Raw genomic sequence first — 27,735 nt, forward strand, 5'->3', positions numbered from 1 at the left:
TACATAGAATTACATAATGTACAGCACATTTGGCCCAACAGTTCCATATTGGCTTATGCTCCACACAAGCCTCTTCCCACCCTTCTTTGTCTAACCCCATCAATATATCCTTCTATTTCTCCCTCGTGTTTATCTGGCTTCCCCTTAAATTCACCTATGTTAGTCACCTCAACTGCTCCTTGTGGTAACGAGTTCCACTCTCTGGGTAAAGAAGTTTCTCCCAAATTCCCTATTGGATTTATTAGTGACTATCTTATATTTATGGCCCCTACTCCTGGTCTCCCCCACAAGTGGAAACATCTTCTCTACCCTATCAAACCCTTTAATAATCTTAAAGATCTCTATCAGGTAGCCCCATAGTCTTTTTTTCTAGAGAAAAGAGCCCTAGCCTGTTCAATCTTTCCTGATCAGTATAACCTCTCAGTTCTGGTATCATCCTAGTAAATCTTTTGCACCTTCTCCAATGCCTCTCTCCATTTTTATAATATGGAGACCACACTGTTCACAGTACTCCAAGTGTAGTCTAACCAAGGTTCAATACAAGTTTAACATAACTTCTGTTTTTCACTTTTCTATCCCTCTAGAAATGAATCCCAGCGTGTTGTTTGCTTTTTTTATGGCTTTATTAACCTTTAATATGGCTGATTTTGTGTATCTGTACCCTCCCCCACCCCCTCCAATCCCTCTGCTCCTCTACCCCATTTAGATTCTTATTTTCTAAGGAGTACGTGGCCTCCTTATTCTTCCTACCAAAACGTAATGCCTCACACTTATCTACGTTGAAGTTCATTTGCCAATTACACATCCATTCTGCAAGTTTATTAACGTCTTCCTGTATTTTGTCGCAGTCCTCCTCAATATGGGCCTCAAGCATAGGAGAAGGAGCGGCCCATATAAAAGCGGGAGTCGGAGGCGACAGAGCAGAGAAGAGAGGGAGAGCGACCGTCAGGGAGAGGAAACAAAAACCAAAGTGACATCAGCACAAGGGAAGGAGCTGATTTTTAGTTTATTTCTGTTAAGTTTAGTTAATATAATTAATAGAAGCTTGGCAGGGTACCTCACTCCCCTGGAATGCACATCCTGTGCCATGTGGGAACTCCAGGATGCTTCCCATGTCCTGGACGGCTACAGGTGCAGGAAGTGTCATCAGATGGAGGAGCTCGAGCTCCAGGTTTCGGAGTTTGAGCAACAGCTGGTGTCACTGCAGTGCATCTGCAGGACTGCTATCTACATAGATAGCACATTTCAGGAGGTGGTCACCAATTGTTTAAGAAAGTGCAGGCAAAGTGGGAGTGGGATGAGGGAGAGGGTTCCCCTGGGGATTGCAGCCAGATCAAAGACCATGGCACCATGGGTGGCTCAGCTGTACAAGGGGAGAGGAGGAAGGTCGAGAGCAATAGTAATAGGGGATTCTATAATTAGGGGATCAGACCGGTGTTTCTGCGGATTCCAGGATGGTATGTCGCTTCCCTGTGCTAGGGTCAAGGATGTCACTGAGCAGCTGCAGAACATTCTGGCGGGTGAATGAGAACAGCCAGAGGTCGTGGTCCACATAGGTAGAAAGAAGGATGAGGTCCTGCAGGCAGATGTTAAGGAGTTAGGAAAGAGATTAAGAAGTAGGACCTCAAGGTAGTAATCTCTTGATTACTCCCGGTGCCACATGCTAACGAGGATAGAAAGAGGAGGATAGAGCAGATGAATGCATGGCTGGAGAGATGGTGCAGGAGGGAGGGCTTTAGATACCTGGGGCATTGGGACCAGTTCTGGTGGGGGGGGGGGGGAAGGTGGGACATAGAACCATAGAAAAGATACAGCACAGAGGGGGTCATTCGGCCCATTGTGTGCGCGCCGGCTCGAAGAACAACCAAGTGCCCATTCTAATCCTTCCAGCACCCGGTCCGTAGCCCTGCAGCTTACAGCACTTTAGCTGCAGGTCCAGGTACTTTTTAAAGAGTTGAGGGTCCCTGCCTCTACCACCAATTTGGGCAGCAAATTCCATACACCCACCACCCTCTGGGTAAAAAAGGTTTTCCTCATATCCCCTCTAATCCTTCCGCCAATCAGCTTAAATCTATGTTCTCTAGTTCTTGAACTCTCCGCTAGGGGAAACAGGTACTTCCTGTCAACTCTATCTAGGCCCCTCATAATTTTGTACACCTCAATCAAATCTCCCCTCAGCCTCCTCTGCTCCAAGGAAAACAAACCCAGCCTATCCAATCTCTTCTCGTAGCTGCAATTTTCAAGCCCTGGCAACATTCTTGTAAATCTTCTCTGCACTCTCTCCAGAGCAATTACATCCTTCCTGTAATGTGGTGACCAGAACTGTGCACAATACTCCAGCTGTGGCCTTACCAGCGTTTTATACAATTCCATCATTACATCCCTGCTTTTGTATTCTATACCTCGGCTAATAACGGAGAGCATTCCGTATGCCTTCTCCACAACCTTATCTACCTGTACTGCCACCTTCAGGGACCTGTGCACATGCACTCCAAGGTCTCTCACTTCCTCTACCCCTCAATATATTTCCGTTTACTGCATATTCCCTTTTACTGTTTGCCCTCCCTAAGTGCATTACCTCATACTTCTCCGGGTTGAACTCGATTTGGCACTTTTCTGCCCACTCCATCAACCCATTGATATCTTCTTGGAGTCTACAGCTATCCTCTTCACTATCAACTACACGGCCAATTTTTGTGTCGTCTGCAAATTTGCCAATCACACCCCCTACATTCAAGTCCAAATCGTTAATATGTACCAACACTGAGCCCTGTAGCACACCACTGGAAACGGATTTCCAGTCGCAAAGACAGTGCAGTGCATATACAGGCCGGACGGGTTGCACCTCAACAGAGTTGGGACCAATGTTCTCACGGGGAGGTTTGCTAGTGCTGTGGGGGGGTTAAACTAATTTGGCAGGGGGATGGGCAACAGGGTGTAGCATTGGAAAAGAGAAACAAGGTGCACAAAGGATTGGGAGAGAAAGATAGCACTCCGACAAGAAATAGTATGGTAGTAGATGGGAATGGACTGAGAGTACAAGAAAATCTAAGATAGGTTTACAGTGCATGTGTGTAAATGCACTGAGCGTGTTAAACAAGGTTGGAGAGCTGCAGGTGCAATTAGTCACATGGGAATATGATGTTGTAAGACCATAAGAGATAGGAGCAGGAGTAGGCCATTCAGCCCCTCGAGCCTGCTCCGCCATTTAATGAGATCATGGCTGATTTGATTTTTACCTCAACTCCACTTTCCCGCCTTTTCCCCATATCCTTTGACTCCCTTGCTGATCAAAAATTTGTCTAACTCAGCCTTGAATGTATTCAATGACTGAGCCTCCACAGCTTTTTGGGGTAAAGAATTCCAAAGATTCACGACCCTCTGGGAGAAGAAATTCCTCCTCATTTCCATCTTAAATGGGCGACCCCTTATTCTGAGACTATGCTCCCTAGTTTTAGATTCCCCCATGAGGGGTAACATCCTCTCAGCATCTACCCTATCGAGTCCCCTCAGAATCTTGTATGTTTCAATAAGATCTCCTCTCATTCTTCTAAACTCCAATGAGTGTAGACCCAACCTATTCAATCTTTCCTCATAAGACAACCCTTCCATACCCGGAATCAACCTAGTGAACCTTCTCTGAACTGCCTCCAATGCAACTATGTCCTTCCTTAAGTAAGGGCACCAGAACTGTACACAGTACTCCAGATGTGGTCTCACCAGCACCCTGTACAGTTGTAGCATGACTTCCCTGCTTTTATACTCCATCCCCCTAGAAATAAAGGCCAGTATTCAGTTCACCTTCCGGATTACCTGCTGCACCTGTATGTTGACTTGTTGTATTTCATGTACGAGGACACCCAGATCCCTCTGTACTGCAGCAATTTTTGCCCATTCGCTTAACCTGTCAATATCCCTTTGCAGACACTTTGTGTTCTCATCGCAACTTGCTTTTCCACCTATCTTTGTATCATCAGCAAATTTGGCCACAAGACACTCTGTTCCTTCATCCAAGTCATTGATATATAATGTAAATAGTTGACCAGCACTGAGCCCTGCGACCCCCCACGAGTTACAGATTGCCATTTTGAAAATGACCCTTTTATCCCGACTCTTTGTTTTCTGTTAGTTAGCCAATCCTCTATCCATGCCAGTATATTACCCCCAACACCATGAGCTCTTATCTTGTGCAGTAATCTTTTATGTGGCACCTTATCGAATGCCTTTTGGAAATCCAAATATACTGCATCCATTGGTTCCCCTTTATCCACCCTGCCCATTACTTGCTCAAAGAACTCTAATAAATTTGTCAGACACAATTTCCCCTTCATAAAACCATGTTGATTCTCCTTGATTGTATTATGAGTCTCCAAATATCCTGCTACTACTTTCTTAATAATGGATTCTAGCATTTTCCCAATGTCAGATGTTAGGCTAACTGGTCTATAGTTACCTGCTTTCTGTCTCACTCCCTTCTTGAATAGGGATGTTACGTTTGCGGTTTTCCAATCCGCTGGGACCTTTCCAGAATCTAGTGAATTCTGGAAGATTACAACCAATGCATCCACTATCTCTGTAGCCACTTCCTTTAAGACCCTTGGATGCAAGCCATCAGGTCCAGGGGACTTGTCAGCCTTTAGACCCATTAGTTTACCCTAGTACTTTTTCTCTAGAGATAGAGATTGTTTTTACTTTCTCCCTCCCTTTGCCCCTTGATTTTCAACTATTATTGGTATATTATTAGTGTCTTCTACTGTGAAGACAGATACAAAATATTTGTTCAATTCCTCTGCCATTTCCTTGTTTTCCATTATTATTTCCCCAGTCTCATCCTCTCAGGGACCAATGTTTACTTTAGCTACCGTCTTCCTTTTTATATACTCGTAGAAGCTTTTACTGTCAGTTTTTATATTTCTTGCTAGTTTACTCTCATAATTTATTTTCTCCCTCTTTATTATTCTTTTCATCATCCTTTGCTGATTTTTAAAGTTTTCCCAATCTTCGGGCTTACCAGTAATCTTTGCCATGTTGTATGCTTTTTCTTTTAACCTGATACCATCCTTTACTTCCTTAGTTAGCCATGGTTGGTTCACCCTTTTTGTGGAGTCTTTCCTCCTCACAGGGTTATATTTTTGTCGCGAGTCATAAAATATCTTTTTAAATGTTTGCCACTGCTTATCCACCATCATGCCATCTAATCTGTTTACCCAGTCCACTTTAGCCAGTTCCGCCCTCATTCCTTTATAATTGCCCTTATTTAAGTTTAATACAGTAGTTTCAGACCCAAGATCCTTGCTCTCAAACTGGATGTGAAATTCTATCATGTTATGATCACTGCTTCCCAAGGGATCCTTTACTTTGAGATCATTCATTAATCCTGTTTCGTTACCCATTACCAGATCCAAAATGGCCTGTTCCCTGGTTGGTTCCCTGATGTATTGGTCGAAGAAACAGTCCCTAATACACTCTATGAACTCCTCCTCATGGCTATTTTTGCCAATTTGATTTGTCCAATCTATGTGAAAGTTAAAATCGCCCATGATTATTGCATTACCTTTTTTACAAGCCCCCCCTTATTTCCTGATTTATATTTTGCCCTACAGTGTAGCTACTGTTAGGGGGCTATATACTCCACCCACCAGTGATTTCTTTCCCTTGCTATTTCTTACCTCCACCCAAATTGATTCGACATCGACATCTTGATCTTCTGAGTCAAGATAATTTCTCACTATTATGCCAATTTCATCCTTTATTAACAGAGCTACCCCACCACCTTTACCTTTTTTCCTATCCTTCCGAAATGTTAAATAACCCTGAATATTTAGCTCCCAACCTTGGTCACCTTGCAACCACGTCTCTGTAATGGCCACGAGATCATACCCATTTGTTTCTATTTGTGCCGTCAATTCATCTATCTTATTACGAACGTTGTGCGCATTCAGATAAAGAACATTTAATTTAGTCTTTTTACCATTCTTTCCTACCCCGGCCCCATTTGCTAGTGTACTCTTATGTTTGTACGCTCTGTCCCTACCTGACACACTCTGTTTATCATTACCCCCATTACTTTCCTATACTACTTCCTTGTCTTTTCTCTTTATCAATCTAAACTTCGCCCCACCTGAGCCCCCACCCCCCTCTATTTAGTTTAAAGCCTTCTCTACCGCCCTAGTTATTCGGTTCGCCAGAACACAGGTCCCAGCATGGTTCAGGTGAAGCCCGTCCCAACAGAACAGCTCCCTTTTTCCCCAGTACTGGTGCCAGTGCCCCATGAAACGAAACCCACTTCTCCCACACCAATCTTTGAGCCACGCATTCATCTCTCTGATCTGATTTACCCTGTGCCAATTTGCTTGTGGCTCAGGTAATAATCTGGAGATTATCACCTTTGTGGTTCTGCTTTTTAATTTAGTCCCTAGCTGTTCAAACTCCCTCAGCAGAACCTCTTTCTTAGTCCCACCTATGTCATTGGTACCTACGTGGACTATGACAACTGGATCCTCCCCCTCACACTCCAAGTTTCTCTCCAGCCCTGAGGAGATATCCTTAACTCTGGCACCGGGTAGGCAACACAGCCTTCGGGACTCTCGCTCTTGGCTGCAGAGAACAGTATCTATCCCTCTAACTATACTGTCGCCTACTACAACCACATTCCTTTTTACTCCCCCCACTTGAATGGCACCCTGAACCACGGTGCCGTGGCCAGTTTGCTCATCCTCCCTGCAGTCCCTGCACTCGTCCACAAGGGCTGTGAGAACCTCGTATCTATTGGACAAGTGCAGAGGCTGAGGCTCCTGCAATGCTACCTCCTGGATCCCCATACCTGCCTCACTCACAGTCACACCCTCCTGTCCCTGACCACGTGCCAATTCTACACTATTTAGTCTAAGGGGCATGACTGCCTCCTGGATCAAAGTGTCCAGGTAACTTTCTCCCTCCCTGATGCCTCGCAATGTCTGCAGCTCGGACTGTTGTGATAATAACGGAGACCTGGCCCATAAAAGGGCAGGTCTGGATACTCAATATTCCTAGATACAAGGTGTTCAGGGAAGAAAGGAGGGGGCGGCAGTATTGATTGAGGAGAATATTGCAGTGCTGGAGGGAGAGCATACCCTGGAGGGGTCAAGGACAGAATCTTTTTGGTTAAAGTTAAACAACAGAGGTGCCATTACACGACTGGGTGTATTCTATAGGCCACCAACTAGTGGGAAGTAGATAGAAGAGCAAATTTGCAGGAAAATTAGAGAGGTGCAAAAGCCATAGAGTAGTGATAACGGGGGACTTCAACTATCCTAAAATAGACTGGGATGGTAATAATATAAGGGGCAAGGAGGGGGAGGAATTTTTGAAGTGTGCTCAGGAGAACTTTTTTTGACCAGTACGTTTCAGCCCAACGGCGAAGGAGGCATTGCTGGACTTCATCTGGGGAATGAGGCCGGCCAAGTGGAGCAAGTGTCAGTTGGGGAACATTTAGGGAACAGCGATCATAGTGAGAATCCCTACGTGGTCAGTTTTCAGTAAAATATTAAGATGCCTACGTGGCAAAGAAGCAGAATGCAAAATGGTTAGAAAGGGTTAATTAGTTAGTAACTGAGATTGGTACAGGTGGCCTGGCTTCCTGCTGGGCCATATGTTTGCGTAGTCAGCAGGTTTGCATGGTCTTAGCAATGTAGAGTCTTTGATGTGATTCAAGGACTGGTCTGAATGTCTCCATGTTTATGGCAGATCAATATAGGTAACGAACTTAGCCAAAGTTGAAAGACATTCCAGGTTGGGAGATAAGGAACAGAAGGGACAGGGAAGAACATTCCAAGTTGGAAGGTGAGGAAGTATCCCCTTTGATGTCTAACAGCAACATGATCAGCACATGGACGATTTATGATTGGCCGGAAATAATGTAACCTCGCATGGCAACCTATGCCCAGCTTATGATTGGTGTTGACCCTCGTTAAGTATGTTCCAACCCGATTGATTTGTATAAAAACGTGTGGATTTCTGTATGTTTTTGTTCTTGCTCTGCCAGCATAGAGGGACTCTATCAGGAGTCCAAATCAATGCTGCAGACTAAGAACCCTGCTATTAAAGCTGTGATGAACTTTAAAATGTACTCGACTTCAGATTTTACTGAACCAGACTGAGGGGAAAGAATCCGGATCGTCATTTGGTGGCGCGTACGGGGATCTTAACGGTCGTTCACCGAGAGTTCGCGGAGTAAGAGGCGGATTGTCTCAGACACGGAGGAAGGAAATGGCGCCCCGATGTAAGTAGTCTTCATTTACTACGTCGGTTTTCCTCCAATCCGTCAGTCTGACGACGAATCGTCCAATCGCTAACACTCATGTGGCTTCCTTACAAGATTCAGGTCAGTCTGGCGAATACACAGAAATAGCAGGAAGAGGTCAGTGGTCGAATATCACTGAGGGAATAACTTGTAAGCGGTAGGTCAGTGGTTAATATCACTGAGGGTAGTCAGGGTTTAAGTTCCTGGTGATTGGATATAAACAGGAACTATTGATAAAACTTAGATGCCGCCAAAAAGGCTCAGGAATTAATTTGGAAAAATAACAGAGGTACCACAGCCAAAGAACTAATTGCTTTATGGAGACAGTACTGTAAAAAAAAATATGGATAGAATTAAGTGACTAGACAAACGTTTAAAAGACAGAGACCCGAAAAAGAAAGGTTTTGTTGTTTAAGTGTACTGTCCCTTTAAAAAGCCTGTCTTGATCAGTGTTTTTTTTGTCGGTGTTGTGGGCCACGCCCCCTTCTTACTGTGTCTTACGTGTTTTCTTCCTTTGTGTAATGTATCTGTCTTGTCGTGTGTTTAATTCTGATACTGCCGAATTAAAATTGGAGTTATTGAGGTTAAGTGACCTATTAAATTCTGGTTCTTATAAAGTGTGGGCATGTTAAATTCTAGACATGGGATCTTCAAAAAATTGGCATTTTGAATGTTTATTTTGTGATTGGCTGTGGTTTAAAAAGGTTAAAAATTAACGGGATAGATTAAAAAACTATCAGGATCATTGTGATAGGAAAAGTCGGAAAGCTGGAACAGCTCGGAGCGTTGATTATAATCACATCCACTAAAAGTATGTGAAAAAAGTGTGCAAAAATATAGTATAAAGCAATCCACAAATGTGAGAAGTAAAAAAATCAGTCAAACCTGTGTGAAGTGAAATTTTGAAGGTGAGAACTTAATCTCAAAAGGGAGAAGGATCAAGTTACTCCTACCACAAGAGCAAGTTAATATTAACCCCTTCCATCCCAAGAAGCTAGACTGTCATGCCAAGACCAGTTCAAACAGATAGAAATGACCCAGTCGGTTGAGAACTGTCTGAGGCTAACCATTACACAGGTGAACATGAGGTAACAATTGGTATAGGTTATATTAGTAAAATTGTCCCAATCACTCGGAAATGCCAAAGGCTACAATTGACTGAGATATAAGTTTTCACGCTACAGTGAAAAATTGATAAGAAAGGAATGTAAAACAAATCATATGAAAAGGAAGCTTAGGTTAGACAATTGGAAGTCCATTACTTGAGCTATGTACTGACACAGGGTACTAAACGCCTATCAGTTTTACCCTGCCACAGTATGATAAGGAAGTTTTGACAAGTTCTGGGGCTATTCAATTTTATTTGAAATTAATAGTAGAATACAAGATCTGACCAAAGAGGGGAGACCTTCCCTGACAAATTATATAACTCGCATTGAGAATGCTAAGAAAACTCAACAATTAGATCAACACCTCCTAACTCAAGTGTTAAAACAAAGAGCGACATGGAATGGAGGTGGACATCGTAAAAAGAGATAGGCAAATATGGAGACGTAAAGATCTGTGATAAGTGATATAGCAACTGCCTTTGCCTCAGTTGTTAACACCATTGATTTGACAACATTAGATCAAAAGGTCAGAGATTTAGGGTCTCGCATTAAAGATATATTAAAAGATAAATGAAAATACAGATAAGGAATTGTCTGAGGATCAAATGCTGACCATATATTTGCAAAGGATAGCTACAGTGCTAGAAACACATGCCCAAACCATTAATAAATTAATAAAAGAGGAATATAACGTATCTTAGCAGGCGGCTGCTAATGATATCTGCTTAATGTGGTTACATCTTGAAAACACAGAGATTAGGACTTGGAGTTAGAAATTCCAGTCTGCAGCCCTGCGTACATCTGTATGTGGGAGAGACGGTGTTTATTTCAGACAGGCTGCGTGCTTCAGAGAGAGAGAGACTAGGCAATTTCTCTCTCCTGTTTTGTTTTCTAAATTTGTTTTGGGTATAGGGATTATTCCTTTGGATAAATAAATAATAAATGAAGATTTGACAAATTAATCAAGAAGAGCCGCAATGGATTTTCTGTGTTTCTTTTAAAACAGGTGACCCTGGTTTTTTTTTGGGACCACGTGAGTGTTGATGGTGCAGGATTACCAAGAGTAGTTACAAAGTTACGGTGCAACCTTTGCTGGAGAAATTTGGTGCAGGAAACGATCCAGTGGTGTTAAAGATTAAGACTTTAGCTGCAGACATCAGCAGATACCAAATGTCACAGCGTGTTGATATCAACCTGATTCTCTTCTTTTGAAAACATTTTGATTTGTTTTGTTTTAACCTATTTGTTGTCTTCCGAGACAGAGTGCTCGAGGTGGGGAGACATGGGAATTTCTCTAAAGTCATTGAATTGGGCATGATAAAAAAAATCAATCTGGCATAAATATACAATCTAGTGGAAGTCAGGAAAGTGTAGTTGAGAATAGTAAATTGATAGCTTTCTCGTGGAGATATTTGTGTCCTTGCCTATAATGAATAATGAGAAAACTACACTCAATAGCCTGGCCACTACCCTGACATCGGGACCATGCAGGGGGAGATAAGCACTCTAGACACCCCTGATCTTTTTGATAAGATAACCTGAAAACCTAAGAGTGGCTACAGTGGACATAAAAGATACAAATGTATGTTGCCATCATCTGAAACGGAGATCAGGATGAAGAACATGATTACAAAGGCCTGTGGCCTGGTGAGCTATTGCAACCACTCTTTAAACAAACCAGTTGCTTTTACAGGACTGAATCCTACAGGACATATGATGTGTGCCGTGGAAAATGTTCAGAAATACCATGAGGAAGAAGAGACGGGCCAGCAGAAAGTTAATATCCAAGAACACTAAGCTCATTCCTATGAGATGCTGCTAGTATGCGGAGATACATGAAGAAGATACATTGAAGAATGAGTCTCAGACAGGCTCAGTTACTTGACAACAGCACAACAGGAAAATGGTTAATGTGGTCCAGGCGAGTGAGAAATCCTTTTAAACAAGGCACTGACACATGGTCCATAGAGAAACCAACTAATTAATGAAACAGTCAGGAAACACTGGTATCAATCAAAAGGACTGAAATTAAAGTAAAGAGGGACACAGTAATTTGGATTTCCAAAATTCAGGGTTAGGTTCCCATCAGTTAACAATAAAATTGGGAGAAACAATATTTAGAAGATATCCGCACAATGGATACAAAATTACAAGATTATGAGGGGCCCAGATAAAGTAGACAGGAAGTACCTGTTTCCCCTAGCAGAGGGTTCAAGAACTAGAGGACGTAGATTTAAGCTGATTGGCTGGAACAAAATTAAAGGGATGTGTTACTAGACATGCTGTCACTGTGTGTCCACATAGTGTTGGACACAGCCTAGAAGCACAGTGTGGGTTTAATAATACCGGTACCAATCAGGATATTAACTGTACCATGGAGGGCCTAGAGGCGGATCTAAAACCCACTTAAGTGGCATATGCCGGAAAGGGCGAATATTGTGTTACAACTAATTTGAAAACGTTTAAATATGCCAATCTAACTTGTGATATTTTAAGTCCAGAATTCTACTCCATTTCTGAAGTCCTGGTTCGGATTGGACCCGAGGAACTGGTAGAGATACACCGGCATAACCTCACCACCGTACAAGTTTCTGAGAATGTCAGAAAGGACTTAAAAGCATATCAGGACACATTTGGGTATCTGACACCCCTGTTGCCTAAATACTTGAAAGTATTGCGAATGGAGATACGCCTCTCCCAGAAGGTTTATTATAACCTACAACAGGACAATAACAACATTAAGCATGACATTGACCAAATTAAAGTCACCACCTGGTGAAATGACCTCTGGAATTTGGGACTGAATATACAGATCCATCTTTGGATTAGATTAATTTCATATGTATTAGTCGTAGTGCAGTTTGTTGTAATGTGCTTCTTGATTTTCATTGCATGTAATAAATGTAAGCAGAGGATGAAGGGTTTGGCAAAGATAGTAAAACAGAGCCTGGGTGAGAATGTCCCCATTGTCTCTGTGGTTTCAACTAAGAACACATCTTAATGGTACTGGGAGTAGCACCCGCTGGGGTAAGGTGCATGTAAAAGGGAAGACAATTATAGTTTGATAGGATTATCAGATGCTCTGCCTCTCTTCCACCCGGACTGGTGGCCAACACGAAGGGAACCTGGTTAAGATGAGGTACAGCATCTAACGGGATATTGTAGGGAGAATTTGGATTAAGGGATATAATGGGGAGGGCACCAATTCACAGGTGTAAAATGGTCTGAAAGGTACCATTCAGTCTAGTTAGGCTGGAAACAAAATATAAAGCACCATAGGATATTTGACTATGTTAGCCTTTTCAAATTAACATGAATAGGTTTAGCTGACCAAGGACATTCGCAGCTTACTTGAGAGATGTTTAGAAGGAGTCTGTTCCTGAGAACAGATAAGATACAAAGGCGTATTGATGAAACATGTCTGTGTTCTATTGGGACTTCTCTAGTTCAAGGGCTAGTTATATTCATTGTTATAATTCTTATAGTTTATTGCTTACTTAAATGTTGCTGCGCTGCAGAACCTGCAGAACCAGTGAGCACCGTAATAATTGGTTATCATGAAATGATAAAAGGGGGGAATGAGAATCCCTACGTGGTCAGTTTTCAGTAAAATATTAAGATGCCTACGTGGCAAAGAAGCAGAATGCAAAATGGTTAGAAAGGGTTAATTAGTTAGTAACTGAGATTGGTACAGGTGGCCTGGCTTCCTGCTGGGCCATATGTTTGCGTAGTCAGCAGGTTTGCATGGTCTTATCAATGTAGAGTCTTTGATGTGATTCAAGGACTGGTCTGAATGTCTCCATGTTTATGGCAGATCAATATAGGTAACGAGCTTAGCCAAAGTTGAAAGACATTCCAGGTTGGGAGATAAGGAACAGAAGGGACAGGGAAGAACATTCCAAGTTGGAAGGTGAGGAAGTATCCCCTTTGATGTCTAACAGCAACATGATCAGCACATGGACGATTTATGATTGGCCGGAAATAATGTAACCTCGCATGGCAACCTATGCCCGGCTTATGATTGGTGTTGACCCTCGTTAAGTATGTTCCAACCCGATTGATTTGTATAAAAACGTGTGGATTTCTGTATGTTTTTGTTCTTGCTCTGCCAGCATAGAGGGACTCTATCAGGAGTCCAAATCAATGCTGCAGACTAAGAACCCTGCTATTAAAGTTGTGATGAACTTTAAAATGTACTCGACTTCAGATTTTACTGAACCAGACTGAGGGGAAAGAATCCGGATCGTCATTAGTATCGTAAGGTTTAGAATAGCTATGGAAAAGGACATGGACCACTCTAAAGTAAAAATACTTAATTGGAAGAGGGCCAATTTCAGTGGGATGAGAACTGATCCAGCCTGGGTGAATTGGAATTAAAGATTGGTAAGCAAAACTGTAATTGAATAATGGGCACCCTTTAAGGAGTAGATGGTTCAGGTACGGTCTAGGTGCATTCCCACGAGGGAGAAAGGTCGGGCAATTAAAGCCAGAGCTCCCTGGATGACAAAAGGGATAGAGTAGAATGGAAAGTGGGATTAGAATGGGCACCTGGTTGTTCTTTGAGCCGGCACGGACACGATGGGCCGAATGGCCCCCTTCTGTGCTGTATCTTTTCTATGGTTCTATGGTTCTAGTAAGATGAAGCAGAAAAAAGGGACATATGACAGATGTCAGATTGATAACACAAGTGAGAACCAGGCTGAATATAAAAAGTTCAGAGGGGAAGTGAAAAAGGAAATAAGAGGGGCAAAGAGTATGAGAATAGACTGGCGGCCAACATAAGGGAATCCAAAAGTTTTCTACAGGCGGGTGGTAAGAGGAGGAGTGCAGCCGATCAGGGACCAAAAAGATCTATTCATGGAGGCAGAAGGCATAGCCAAGGTACCAAATGAGTACTTTGCATTTGTCTTTACCAAGGAAGAAGGTGCTGCCAGAGTCTCAGTAAATGAAGATGTAGTTGAGAAACGGGATGGGCTAATAATTGATAAAGAGGAGGTACTAGAAAGGCTAGCTGTACTTAAAGTAGATAAGTCACCCGGTCTGGATGGGATGCATCCTAGGTTGCTGAGGGAAGTAAGGGTGGAAATTGCGGAGGTACTGGCCAGAATCTTCCAAACATCCTTAGATACGGGGGTGGTGCCAGAGGACCAGAGAATTGCAAATGTTACACCCTTGTTCAAAAAAAGGTGTAAGGATAAATCCAGCAACTACAGGCCAGTCAGTTTCACCTCAGTTGTGGGGAAACTTTTAGAAACGCTAATCTGGCACAGAATTAGCTGTCACTTGTGGATTGATTAGGGAAAGCCAGCATGGATTTGTTAAAGGAAAATCATGTTTAACTGACTTGATAAGAGTTTTTTGATGAAGTAAGAGAGGGTCGATGAGGGCAATGCAGTTGGTGTGGTGCATATGAACTTTCAAAAGGCGTTTGATGAAGTGCCGCATAATAGGCTTATCATCAAGACTGAAGCCCATGGAGTAAAGGGGGCAGTAGCAGCATGGATACAAAATTGGTTATGTTACAGGAAGCAGAGAGTAGTGGTGACTGGTTATTTTTTGGATTGGAGGGAGGTATACAGTGGTGTTCCCCAGGGGTTGGTACTAGGACCACTGCTTTTCTTAATATATATTAATTAATAATGTCCTAGTTAAGGATCCCCTTGGAATGAGTGACCATAACATGGTTACATTCCATATCCAATTAGAGGGTGAGAAGGTTGGTTCTCAAACAAGCGTACTGAGCTTGAATAAAGGAGACTATGATGGTATGAGAGCAGAATTGATCAAAGTGGACTGGGAAAATAGATTAAAGGGTAAGACGGTACATGAGCAGCGGTGTTCATTTAAGGAGTTATTTTACAACTTTCAAAACAAATATATTCCACTGAGGAAAAAAGGGTGTAAAAGAAATGAAGCCAACCGTGGCTAAGTAAAGAAATTAAGGATAGTATCCGACTAAAAGCAAGGACATATATGGTAGCCAAACTTAGTGGGAGGATAGAAGATTGGGAAGTCTTCAAAAGACAGCAAAAAGTAACTAAAGGATTGATTAAGGGAAGATAGATTATGAAAATAAATTAGCAAAAAATATAAAAACAGATAGCAAGAGAATCTATAGTTATATAAAAAGTAAAAGGGTGGCTAAGGCAAACGTAGGTCCTTTAGAGGATGAGACCGGGAAATTAATGGTGGGAAACATAGCGATGGCAAAAATGCTGAACAAATATTTTGTTTCAGTCTTTACGGTAGAGGACACTAAGAATATCCCAACACTGGACAAACAGGGGGCTCTAGGGGGGGGAGGAGCTAAATTTGATTAAAATCACTAAGGAATTGGTACTTAGTAAATTAATGGGACTCAAGGCAGATAAATCCCCTGGACCTGATGGCTTACATCCTAGGGTCTTGAGGGAAGTGGCAGTGGGGATTGTGGATGCTTTGGTAATAATTACTAATGTAACACCCTTATTTAAAAAGGGTAGTAGGCAGAAGGCTGGAAATTATGGACCAGTTAGCCTAACATCTGTGGTGGGTAAAATTTTGGAGTCTATTATTCAGGAGACAGTAGCAGAACATTTGGATAAACATAATTTAATAGGACAAAGTCAGCATGGCTTTACGAAGGGGAAGTCGTGCCTGACAAATTTGCTTGAGTTCTTTGAGGACATAACGTACAGGGTGGATAAAGGGGAACCAGTGGACGTAGTGTATTTGGACTTCCAGAAAGCATTCGACAACGTGCCACATAGACCAGTAGCCAGTGGTGTTCCGCAGGGGTCGGTGCTGGGTCCCCAACTCTTTACAATCTATATTAACGATTTGGAGATGGGGAGCGAGTGTAACATATCAAAGTTTGCAGATGATACAAAGATGGGAGGGAAAGTAGAGAGTGAGGAGGACATAAAAAACATACAAGGGGATGTAGACAGGCTGGGTGAGTGGGCGGAGATTTGGCAGATGCAATACAATATTGGAAAATGTGAGGTTATGCACTTTGGCAGGAAAAATCAGAGAGCAAGTTATTATCTTGATGGCAAGAGACTGGAAAGTACTGCAGTACAAAGGGATCTGGGGGTCCTAGTGCAAGAAAATCAAAAAGTTAGTATGCAGATGCAGCAGGTGATCAAGAAGACCAACGGAATGTTGGCGTTTATTGCTAGGGGGATATAATATAAAAACAGGGAGGTATTGCTGCAGTTATATAAGGTATTGGTGAGACCGCAACTGGAATACTGCATACAGTTTTGGTGTCCATACTTAAGAAAAGACATACTTGCTCTCGAGGCAGTACAAAGAAGGTTCACTCGGTTAATCCCGGGGATGAGGGGGCGGACATATGAGGAGAGGTTGAGTAGATTGGGACTCTACTCATTGGAGTTCAGAAGAATGAGAGGCGATCTTATTGAAACATATAAGATTGTGAAGGGGCTTGATCGGGTGGATGCAGTGAGGATGTTCCCAAGGATGGGTGAAACTAGAACTAGGGGGCATAATCTTAGAATAAGGGGCTGCTCCTTCAAAACTGAGATGAGGGGAAACTTCTTCACTCAGAGGGTGGTAGGTCGGTGGAATTTGCTGCCCCAGGAAGCTGTGGAAGCTACATCATTGAATAAATTTAAAACAGAAATAGACAGTTTCCTAGAAGTAAAGGGAATTAGGCGTTACGGGGAGCAGGCAGGAAATTGGACATGAATTTAGATTTGAGGTTAGGATCAGATCAGCCATGATCTTATTAAATGGCGAAGCAGGCTCGAAGGGCCGATTGGCCTACTCCTGCTCCTATTTCTTATGTTCTTATGTTCTTATATTAATGACTTGGACTTGGGTGTACAGGGCACAATTTCAGAATTTGCAGATGACACAAAACTTGGAAAGGTAGTGAACAATGAGGAGGATAGTGATAGACTTCAAAAGGATATAGACAGGCTGGTGGAATGGGCGGACACGTGGCAAATGAAATTTAACGCAAGAAAATGCGAAGTGATACATTTCAGTAGGAAGAATGAGGAGAGGCAATATAAACTAGAGGGCACAATTATAAAAGGAGTACAGGAACAGAGATCTGGGGTTAGATATGCACAAACCTTTGAGGGTGGCAGGGCAGGTTGAGAAAGTGGTTTAAAAAGAGCATACACAACCCTGGGCTTTGTAAATAGGGGCATAGAGTAGAAAAGCAAGGAAGTCATGATGAACCTTTTATAAAACATTGGTTCATCCACCACTGTGTCCAGTTCTAGGCACTGCATATTAGCAAAGATGTGAAGGCCTTAGAGAGGGTGCAGAAAAGATTTACTAGAATGATTCCAGGGATGAGGGACTTTAGTTACGTGGATAGACTGGAGAAGCTGGGGTTGTTCTCCTTGGAACAGAGAAAGTTGAGAGGAGATTTGATCGAGGTATTTAAAATCATGAAGGGTCTCGACAGAATAGATAGAGAGAAACTGTTCTCATTGGTGGAAGGGTCAAGAACCAGAGGACATAGATTTAAGGTGATTGGCAAAAGAACCAAAGATAACATGAGGAAAAACTTTTTTACACAGTGAGTGGTTTGGATCTGGAATGCACTGCCAGGGGGAATGGTGGAGGCAGATTCAATAGTGGCTTTCAAAAGGGAACTGGATAAATACTTGAAAAGAGAAAATTTGCAGGGCTCCGGGGATAGGGCTGGGGAGCAGGACGAGCTGGATTGCTCTTGCATCGAGCTGGCATGGGCTCGAAGGGCCGAATGGCCTCCTTCTGTCCTGTAACCTCTCTGTTATTAACTATGCCCCCAATTTGGTGTTCTCTGCAAATTTTGAAATTGTACTTGTGATTCCAGGTCAAAATCATTTATGCAAATGGTGAACTAAAGTGGTTCCAGCCCCAATTCTTTTGGAACACCATTTCCCATCTTTTTGCCAGTCTGAGTAACTACCTTTAACCCCACTTTCTGTTTTGTAGCCAGCTTGTTGTCCATTCTGTTACTTGTCCCCTGACTCCACATTGCTCTAACCTTAGTCATGGGTCTACTATGTGGTCCCTTATCAAAGGCCTTTTGAGAATCCAAATATATTACATCTACTGTGTTACCCTTGGCTATCCTTTGTTGCTTCTTCAAAGAATACAATAAGGTTGGTCAAGCATGACCTTCCCTTTTGAAATCCATGCTGACTATTCTTTATTATATTTTCGGTTTCTAGATGTTTTCTATTACATCTTTTAAGTACAGATTCCATTATCTTTCCTACCACCGACATTAAGCTAATTGGTCAATAGTTCCCTGGACTTGTTCTATCTCCCTTTTTTTAAATATAGGAATCACATTAGCTGTCTGCCAGTCCTCTGATACTATTCCCTTTTCTAATGAATTTTTACATATATGTAATAATGCCTCTGTTATGTCTTCCCTAACTTCTTTTAATATGCGCTGATCAATCCATCCAGACCAGGGGTTTTATCCTCCCTAAGTTTAATTAGTTTATCAATTATCTCCCTCCTTTCTATCTTAATTGTCTGTCTTTTTTGATTTCTTCTTCTAGTGTCATGCCCACCATGTTAATCTCCCTGGTAAATAGTGAGGCAAGGTCATTATTTAATATTTCTGCCATTTTGTTGTCTTTACCTGTGAGTTTATCATGTGAATCCCTTAGTGTTCCTACCCTGATTTTTCTTTTGTTATTTGTGTCTGTAAAACACTTCACTATTTCTTTTTATATTCTTTGATATTTTAATTTTGTAATTTCTCTTTGGATGCCGTGTACATTCCTGTACAGGCAGTTTAATTTGTCTTTAATCGTTCCTTTTACTTTATTTTTAACAGTCTTTTTATATTTCTGTCTAATAACTATATTTGTTCCTTGACCGTTTGTTATCTTTCTTCCTTACCCTGGTCTGACTTTTACACTCATCTCCCCCTGTTTCTTTTATCGTTAGACTTTTGTTATTGCTATAAGAGTCATTCCCCCCCCGCCCCCCAGTCTTGCTCGTTTAAAGCCTTATCCACTGCCCTATTTATCCTTTTCCGCTTTCCACTATGACTCTGGTCTGATGATGCTCAGACTCATAATGGTAGTTGTGATATCTGCGATGTAATTTTCTGATTCTGCACCCTTAGAGGGGAGCCTTGTCCACTGACAAGGCATATCATATATTTGGGCATGAACTGCCTGTGATTTTCCAACTAAATGCAATTAGCTTTCAATGCAACCTTTCCTATGGCAGTTACCACTGTATTCAATAAGTAGGTCAAAGTTTCCAGGCACCCACAGGCATACTGATGCAACAACTCGCAGTGTCAGATTAAAAGGCAGGGTTAGCTTTTAAGTCTAGTGATGATGGTGATTCACGTATGTGACTTAAGTGTTCTTACTGAGGAAACATTTGGAATGCTCAAGCAACTCTTTAGGTGCCTAGATCATTCACTGTGCATTACAATATGCTCCAATGAAGGTGGGTAAAAATAGTGAATGTATGTTACATTCTGCATAATGTGGTCATGGACAAAGGCATTGCAATTAATTTGAATCAGCAGCAGTGAGCAATGGAAGAACAAAGAGTAACATGCAGAACACCCAGCAGCAGATGAGTGCTCCATACAGGTAGGAAGACAGACACATCAGGAGTTGCTGTGATTCCAAAGACAAGTGTTTTTGAAGCCATAACAGAGTTCTAAATGGTGTTGTCTTCCAGGTGTCGGGAAAGGCTATTTCCTCTGGTTGGGGAGTCAGTAATGATGGGTCCTGCATTTAAAGTTGTCATTGAGTGAGAAAAAAAGTTGGGAGCAATTTCTTTACGCAGAGATCTTGGAGCATGGAATGTTTTGCCACATAGTTGAGGCAGAGACTATTGCATTTCAAGAGAAAAGCAGATAAACATTTGAAGCAGAGGAAGACACAGGGCAATGGAGAGAAAGCATGGCAGTGGGGATTAGTTTTGGAATGCCTTAGCAAAGAGCCCGCACAGACATGACAAGCCGAATGACCTCCTTCTGCACTGTAAACATTTGTGATTTAAATATATAACCCTGTTCCATTTTAAATGGGGATATTTGTAGATCCAGAATTTGCTGGGAAAATAACAGGAGTGTAAATAACCCAACAATTTATGACGAGGAAGAGATATGAGGTGAATTGTGAATTGGCACAAATTGCTGGATGATTTGTGCTGCTCCGCTGATAGCCTCGTGAAAACGAGAGCTCACCATCAACCACCCCTTGAGTTTCAAGAAACTGCTGCATTTGCGCTGTTAAAATAAATTAAACTTGCTGCAGAAAGTTAGCGCTGGCACTTAATGACGTACAGACCCTTTTAATGACGAGATTTATGTTCTTGTAATGCCACTCAACCTCCGGCTTAATCAGAAAAAAGTGGACACTGAGCCAAAGGAGGAGCTATTAGGAGAGGTGACCAAAAGCTTGATTAAAGAAGTGGTTTTAAGGAGGGTCTTAAAGGAGGTGAGGGAGATGGAGGGTATTCAAGAGAGTGGAGCCTAGATGGCTGATGGCATAGCCACCAATGATGGGGCAAAGGGAGGCGGGGAATGCACAAGAGCAGGGATGGATTAATATACAGATCTACAGGGTGTGTTGCCAAATATGATGCCCTGCCAGGAGCCCCATGCAAATATGGGACCACTGGTAAAATTGAACAGTTTAATTTAAGTGTAGTATCTTGTGATATGATTTGCTTTATTAATGCAATGTGTGAACATTTTACAGGCCTATTCCTTCATGAATTTTACTATGTTTTATTTTAATGGATCAGACAGGGGTTGTGGAGGAGGGGGAGAAGAGGTGCTGAGCAGCCCCAAATGTTCTTGGGGCCCCAAGAATTCTTAATCTGGTTCTGCGGAAGAGTCGGAGGAACTGAGAATTCTTAGAGAGAGCGAGATTCAAGGGTTTACAAAGATAGGGAGGATAAGGCTATGAAGGGATTTAAATATGAAGATGAGAATTCTAAATTGGATGTGTTGGGGACCAGAAGCCAATGAAGGTCATAGTGATGGTGAGTAGGACTTGGTGCAGGATAGCATACAGGCAAGAGAGGTTTAGATGAGCTGAAGTTTAGAGTTTGAGGATGAAGGCTAGACAGGAGTCGTTCAGCCTGGCAGTGACAAAGGCATGGATAAGACTTTCAGGAGCAGGTGAGGTAGGGGCAGAGGTGGGCGATATTATGGAGATAGAGGTAAAGTAGTCTTTGTGATTGAAAGTATATGGGGTCAGAAGCTCCGAGCAGGGTCGAATAGAATGCTGTGGATGCACAGTCTGGGACAATCTGGGAGGGGGATGGAATTGATGGTGAGGGTATGGAGTTTTTGATATATCAGCAACAGTATGGTCTAAATATTCATTGTACTCTTCCCACTATGCATAAAATCTGACAAATGTATTGACCTATAACTGTCAGTGGTGTTAAACCATGATCTAAATGTGACTTAAAGCTCATAAAAAGCTTAATATCAGAAATGCAGCTGTTCCTCAGATCTGCCCCAAAAGTTGTCTCAGTTGGTGTTTCAGTCCATTGATCAATTGTTTACTGGTGTGTTAAACGCTGAGGATTTTCAGTTAATCCTTAACCATCTGCAGGCCCAGAGAAATAAGCCAGCTGATTTTATAAATTTTCATCTCGTGCATGTTCTGAAACAAACAGTATATTAGTAATAAAATTACTCAAGTATCAGGAGCAGCTTTATTGCTGCAATATTAACCACATACACCTAAGGTAAATGTTGCAAAACATTTTTAAGTTTTTCAGAGAAAAATGCTCTAATACGGCTTGTCCTTTTTCCCCTCCATTGTCTTTTTTTATTTTTAAACTTGTTTCTACCTAACCTAATTCACCTTTTTTCTTTAAAAAGCCCCATTGAAACCTATAGTTTTTTTTCCCTTCTTGAAAACCTGAAACACTGAAAGTTGCAATGTGCAGATGGAATTATATATATACACAAGTCAGCTTCCAGGAATAAAACCAGTCATTAACCAGAAATATAGGTAGGCAAATGCAGAAAAATGAATACATATGTGATCAAGATTACACTGAACCCATCTTTCTGTAACAAACAAAACATTGTGCCTCTTTAAGGGAAAGCAACAGTAACAGCAGTACAAGATACCTGGAATCTCCACCTGAATCAATGAAAGAACTTTTAAGAGAAAAATTGGGATCCAGCAGAGGGCATCAGAAAGCACTATGAAGAAAAATCTGTAAGCGACTGCAACTTCACTTCGAATGTGTTTTTTCATTTCTGGTGTCTGGATTCCAGTTTTGTGAATAGAATAAAACATGCTGGAGTAAGAGAAGACAATTATGATGAAGGCAATCAGATTCAAACCTATCAGAAAAGAAAAAGGAAATGCTGCATAAGTTGGTATCTAAGGAAATAATGATGATATTTTATTTTTTCTCCTATCTTTTGCTCCCTATGCATACAAGATATAAACAGATGATCTATTCCCAGGCCCTTGCTCATGTTACTGCTACGGCTAGCAACTAGGATATATCGCACAGGATCACAGAAGCAGTGAGTTTCTGTCTACTACTTGATCACCTGTAGTGTTACACATGAGGAATCAAGACCAAGGGTAGTTTTTAATGAGGAATCAAGATCAAGGATAGTTTTTAGGTGAAGTGGTTTTAGAGGCTGGGTATAATTGGACCAGGGTGTACAGGGATAATTCAGTCCCCATTTTAAAGTCATATATTCTGTTACTTTATATTCACACTATAAACTCCAATCTCCACACTTATAAAGGAAACTGTCTATTTAAGCTTGTCACACAGTGAATCTACCCTCCTGCTGATGGTGGTATGGCAGGAGGTTACATAGACAATTTCCATTATAAGGACACAGGGATTTATAATGAAAAAAAGTTGACAAAGTGCATGTAGATGTATGATTTTTAAAAATGTATTACTAATTGATCTCTTATGGTTTTGCACATGACAACTTAGTGAATATTGTCACTTTTACCTGTCTCAAATGTCTTCATGTTGCTGTTCTCTCTATCTCCTTTTCTGCTTCTGTCTCTCATCTTCTGCTATTGTCTCTTGTGTGTTCTCATGCTTCTTTCTCTTTAACTTCTTTTTGCTTCTGTCTCTATTCTTGTCTGCTTTCTTTTTGAGCGGGGTGGGGGGGTGGTGGGGGGGGGGTGGTAAGTGGTGGAAGAAGCCATCATTGAATTTGGGGGTGACGGTGTTGGGGGAAAATATGGTTCTCATAGGCTCCCTTCTCATCCCCTTCCCCAATTGCTTGTGCAACTCTACTCCATCTCATCACATCCTCTACCCCTTCACCATCTCATTATCCCCATATCTTCCAGCCACCCTTCACTACCCCTACATCTTCATTTAAGAATGACACACTCAACCACTCTATCTCCTTGATTCACTATCCATTCATCTCAGCTTTAACCCAACTATTCTCTCTCCATTCCACTCCTACAAACAGTGGTGGTGAGACCAGAGGGCCATCACCCTTAACCAGTTATCCTCCTCCCCTGCCCCTCCTAGCACTCCTTCCTGTTTCCCTAAACGGTTTTGTTTGCTTTCAAAATTCAATTATTTAAAAAAATACTTGTCTGTCTCAACCTCCTTTCTTGCATCTCTCTCTCTCTCTTTCCCTTCCCCATTCTACCCTCTTTTCCTATCTGTTTCCCTCAGAGATTTGCTTTCTTTGAGAATTCAACTTTAAAATAAAATTAGAATGAGAAAATGAACTAACTGTCTGCTGGCTTTCTCTCGCTTTGTGTCTGTCTGACATTCTTACCGTCTCATATGTTGGAAATTAAAACTTCTGTCACATGTATAAACTGTTAGCATTTTTCTAACGCTCAACAAAATCAGGTAGAGATAATTAGTTGGCTTCAAAATTCAACTATTTTTTTTTGTTGAAAATTGAACATGAGCTTGAACACACATTCTGTCTCACCAATTTCTCTCAGCTTAGTACCTTTTCTGAAGTTTGTCAAACAGAAAATAAAAGATACAACAGGTATGTAATTAGTAGACTCATTTTTCTCCTCAGTTTCTCACACAGACATAGCCTTTTTAAATAATAATTTTACCTCAATTAAGCTTTTCAGATTTGTCTTGTTTTTCAAAATCATTTGAAGAAAAGCTACTGGGCAGAAAGTTCCAGAAGCTAAAGAAAATTATTCCATCAGCAGAACTGACTATGGTATTGAAGCATCCTGGGAAATTAGGTGCACTTCACATGCTCAGATTTCACAATCCAAACTCATCTCATAGAGGCACAGGTTAGGGCAAAAATATAAACTCCAAGCCCAGACTTTTGGGAGAAGCTGAGGCCTTCAAGTAAAAACATTAATGAATGTATTAAAAGTCACAAAACAATTAAATGCATAAATTTAATCATGTTATTGTGAAATGTCATTTTTATTTTTTATGTTTCAAAATTTGAACCCTTATTTTAAACTCATCTTTCAGATGAGACATTAAACCAAGGCCCCAACTGCCCTTTCAGGTGGACATAAAAGATCCCATGGCATTATTCAAAGTTGAGCAGAGGAGTTTTCCCGGTGTCCTGACCAAAATCGATCCCTCATCCAGCACCACTGAAGAGAGATTATCTGGTCATTTGTATTATCGCTGTTTGTGGTTCCTTGCTGTGTGCAAATTGGCTGTCGTGGTTCCCTACAAAACAGCAGTGACTACACTTCAAAAGTACTTCATTGGCTGTAATGCACTTTGGGATGTCCTGAAAGATGGTATAAAAATGCAAATTCTTCTATTAGAAATTCAGATACTGAGAAAGACGATAATGAAAATATTTTCAGAAAGCATGTTGAGTGATATATTGGAGCCTAGTGGCCAGGTTGTGCAATCAGAATAATTAGTTTACATAGTCAAAACCCACATTAAATGTGGACATTGGAATTATCATGGGGGGTGGGGGGAAAGTTGACACACAAATATGACAGAGACTGCAAATGTCCACAACTCTAAGATTTTTAATAAGATATGGATAGATGGGGAAGCACCTAACCGACACATAACATAGGAACAGGAGTAGGTCATTCAGCCCCTCAAGCCTGTTGTGCCATTCAATTAGATCATGGCTGATCTGTATCTTAATTTTATCTACCCGTCTTGGTTCTGTAACCCTTAATACCCTTGCCTAACAAAAATCTATCAACCTCAGTTTTGAAATTTTCAATTAACCTAGTTTCAACAGCTTTTTGGGGGAAGAGAGTTCCAGATTTCCGCTACCCATTGTGTGAAGAAGTACTTTCTAAAATCACCCCTGAATGACCTAACTTTAATTGTAAGGTCATGCCTCCTTGTTCTAGACTCCTCCACCAGAGGAAATAATTTCTTTCTATCTAACCTATCAAATCCTTTAATCATCTTAAACACCTCAATTAGATAACACTTCCTGTAATAACATGGCTTGGAACTGGAGTTTGGTGTGCGTGCAAATGGAGTACCAAAATAATTCTCATTACTCTATGGATGCTATTATTGAACTAATTCAGTCAATTGCTTATTTTGGCAATGTAATAGGAGTGATTTAGCAACATACAATTAGATTTTATGCATGCCCACGGCCAATTTATGACGCGTGATACCACAAACAAGCTTTTTCTTTTTAATTGCTCTACTATAAAACCACACACTAATGCAAATAATCAGCACCATAGGTCTGATTCAAAGCTTTAGGAAGATTTTCTTTAAAAAATCACGTCCCTTTAAGTTAATTTCAATGTGAAAGACCTGCTGACTAAACCCATTAAAGAATGTATGGTCATAGCATTTCAGTGTCATACCAATGTCCCTTCTTTAGCTGTAAGGTCTGAGAAGGAACAGTGCAGCTTATTTTGTATAAATCAGATAAAACTGCCAGAAAACTCCTTGTTACATGATGCATCATACTGTGTGCATATTTATGTATATATAAAAAAAATGTGGAGGGCAGAGGTATAGATTTGCCTGGAGCTACACCAGACTAGGTATACTAGTTTTCTAAAGCACTCAGCCAGCCCAATTTTTAATAAAATGCAAATATCTGCTCCAATTATTTTGACTTACAAAGTTTTCTTCAATCAGTCAATCAATCTTCAACAGAATTGCACCAAAATCGATAGGGTACATTTTTGTCTTCACTACCTGGGCAGTAAACTAGCAAAGCAAATCACTCTCCCTTTATGGAATGAGAATCTGGTTGATTCTGTAAAAGATGTGCAATCCATTTTGCCAGATTATCACCTCAGCAGTGAAGACATTAATCTACCCCAAAATGTAGATGTAATCTCATCGTACACAGAAAAATGAGTCTACTCACCTGAAATTCAAGGTGGGAGCCCACCTGCTCCTCCTGGCCCCACAAAATAGCTGCATTAGAATGTCCATTTGGGGCGAGCAGCTTACTGACACCGTTTAAATGAGGCCCAAGTCTCAAAATGGCTTCTGGTCTCTCCTACCGGAATGGGCGGGCTGCTGGCATGCTTCACCAGTTGATCGGCCAAAAGTTAAAATCATCCAGTTAGTTCCCTATGGCCTCGCCGGAATCTTCACTGGCTCTGATATCTAGATAAGTTTTTAATATTCTGTGCTTCAGCAGGATTCTACTCCTCTTTGAAAATTGCCATCAACAGATTTTGATTCTGGCTTATTTACCAAAAACATTTTTTGTATAATAGATGAACAATTGAATAAATAACAGTAATATACATTTGCAGTAGACATGAGACTAATTCCTCAAAATAAAGAAAGTAATAAAATGTTTCAGAAGCTCAAATATCAAATTGTATTTTATAAAGTGTGTATTCTTACCAAATACAGGAACTAACTGGCTTGATTTGTTGACTCTCTTGCATTTGGATAGCACATGCTAATTAATAACCCCAAAACAGTTGCTGGAGCTTCATGAATTTAAATAACCATCGGTTAACAGTTATTCAAATAACCGGTGGCATAGAAACTTTGGAGAAGGTTCAGAGGAGTGGCACCTAATTTAAAAATTCTTAGTTATCACGATTGGCTTAGAGAGCTGGATCTTTTTACTCTAGAAAAGTGTAGAATGTGGGGAGGTTTGATTGAGGTATATAAAATAATGAGGACTATTTGAATTAGATAGGTTAGGGAGAACAAGGGGACGTGCATATAAGTTACATAAGCATAGAACTAAGTTAGATATCAGGAGGTTTTTCTTTTCACAGAGGGTCATCTGAAACAAGTTGCCAGCTCATGCAATGAGTGTGGATTCACTGTGTTCAAAAGGGAGCTGGACGAGCTCCTGACTGGGGCTGATATCACTGCATACAAAAGGTAATGGGATGTTGGGTGATGCACGTCGTGGTCGCCTGGAACTCGTTTTGGTCGTTTTTGGGAGTCAGAGAACTTTCTCAA

General features: G+C 41.3%; 1 protein-coding gene across 1 annotated transcript in view; it reads right to left on the reverse strand.

Annotated features, from left to right (window-relative positions):
* Positions 1-27,735, reverse strand: part of LOC137323169 (relaxin receptor 2-like) — a 125,632-nt gene that overhangs the window by 5,315 nt on the left and 92,582 nt on the right. Inside the window, exon 17 of the mRNA XM_067986678.1 lies at positions 22,481-22,699. Coding sequence (XP_067842779.1) covers positions 22,481-22,699 — 219 coding nt within the window. The remainder of the gene's footprint in view (positions 1-22,480; positions 22,700-27,735) is intronic.

The sequence above is a fragment of the Heptranchias perlo genome, chromosome 6 (assembly GCF_035084215.1).
Source record: "Heptranchias perlo isolate sHepPer1 chromosome 6, sHepPer1.hap1, whole genome shotgun sequence".
Classification (NCBI taxonomy): domain Eukaryota; kingdom Metazoa; phylum Chordata; class Chondrichthyes; order Hexanchiformes; family Hexanchidae; genus Heptranchias; species Heptranchias perlo.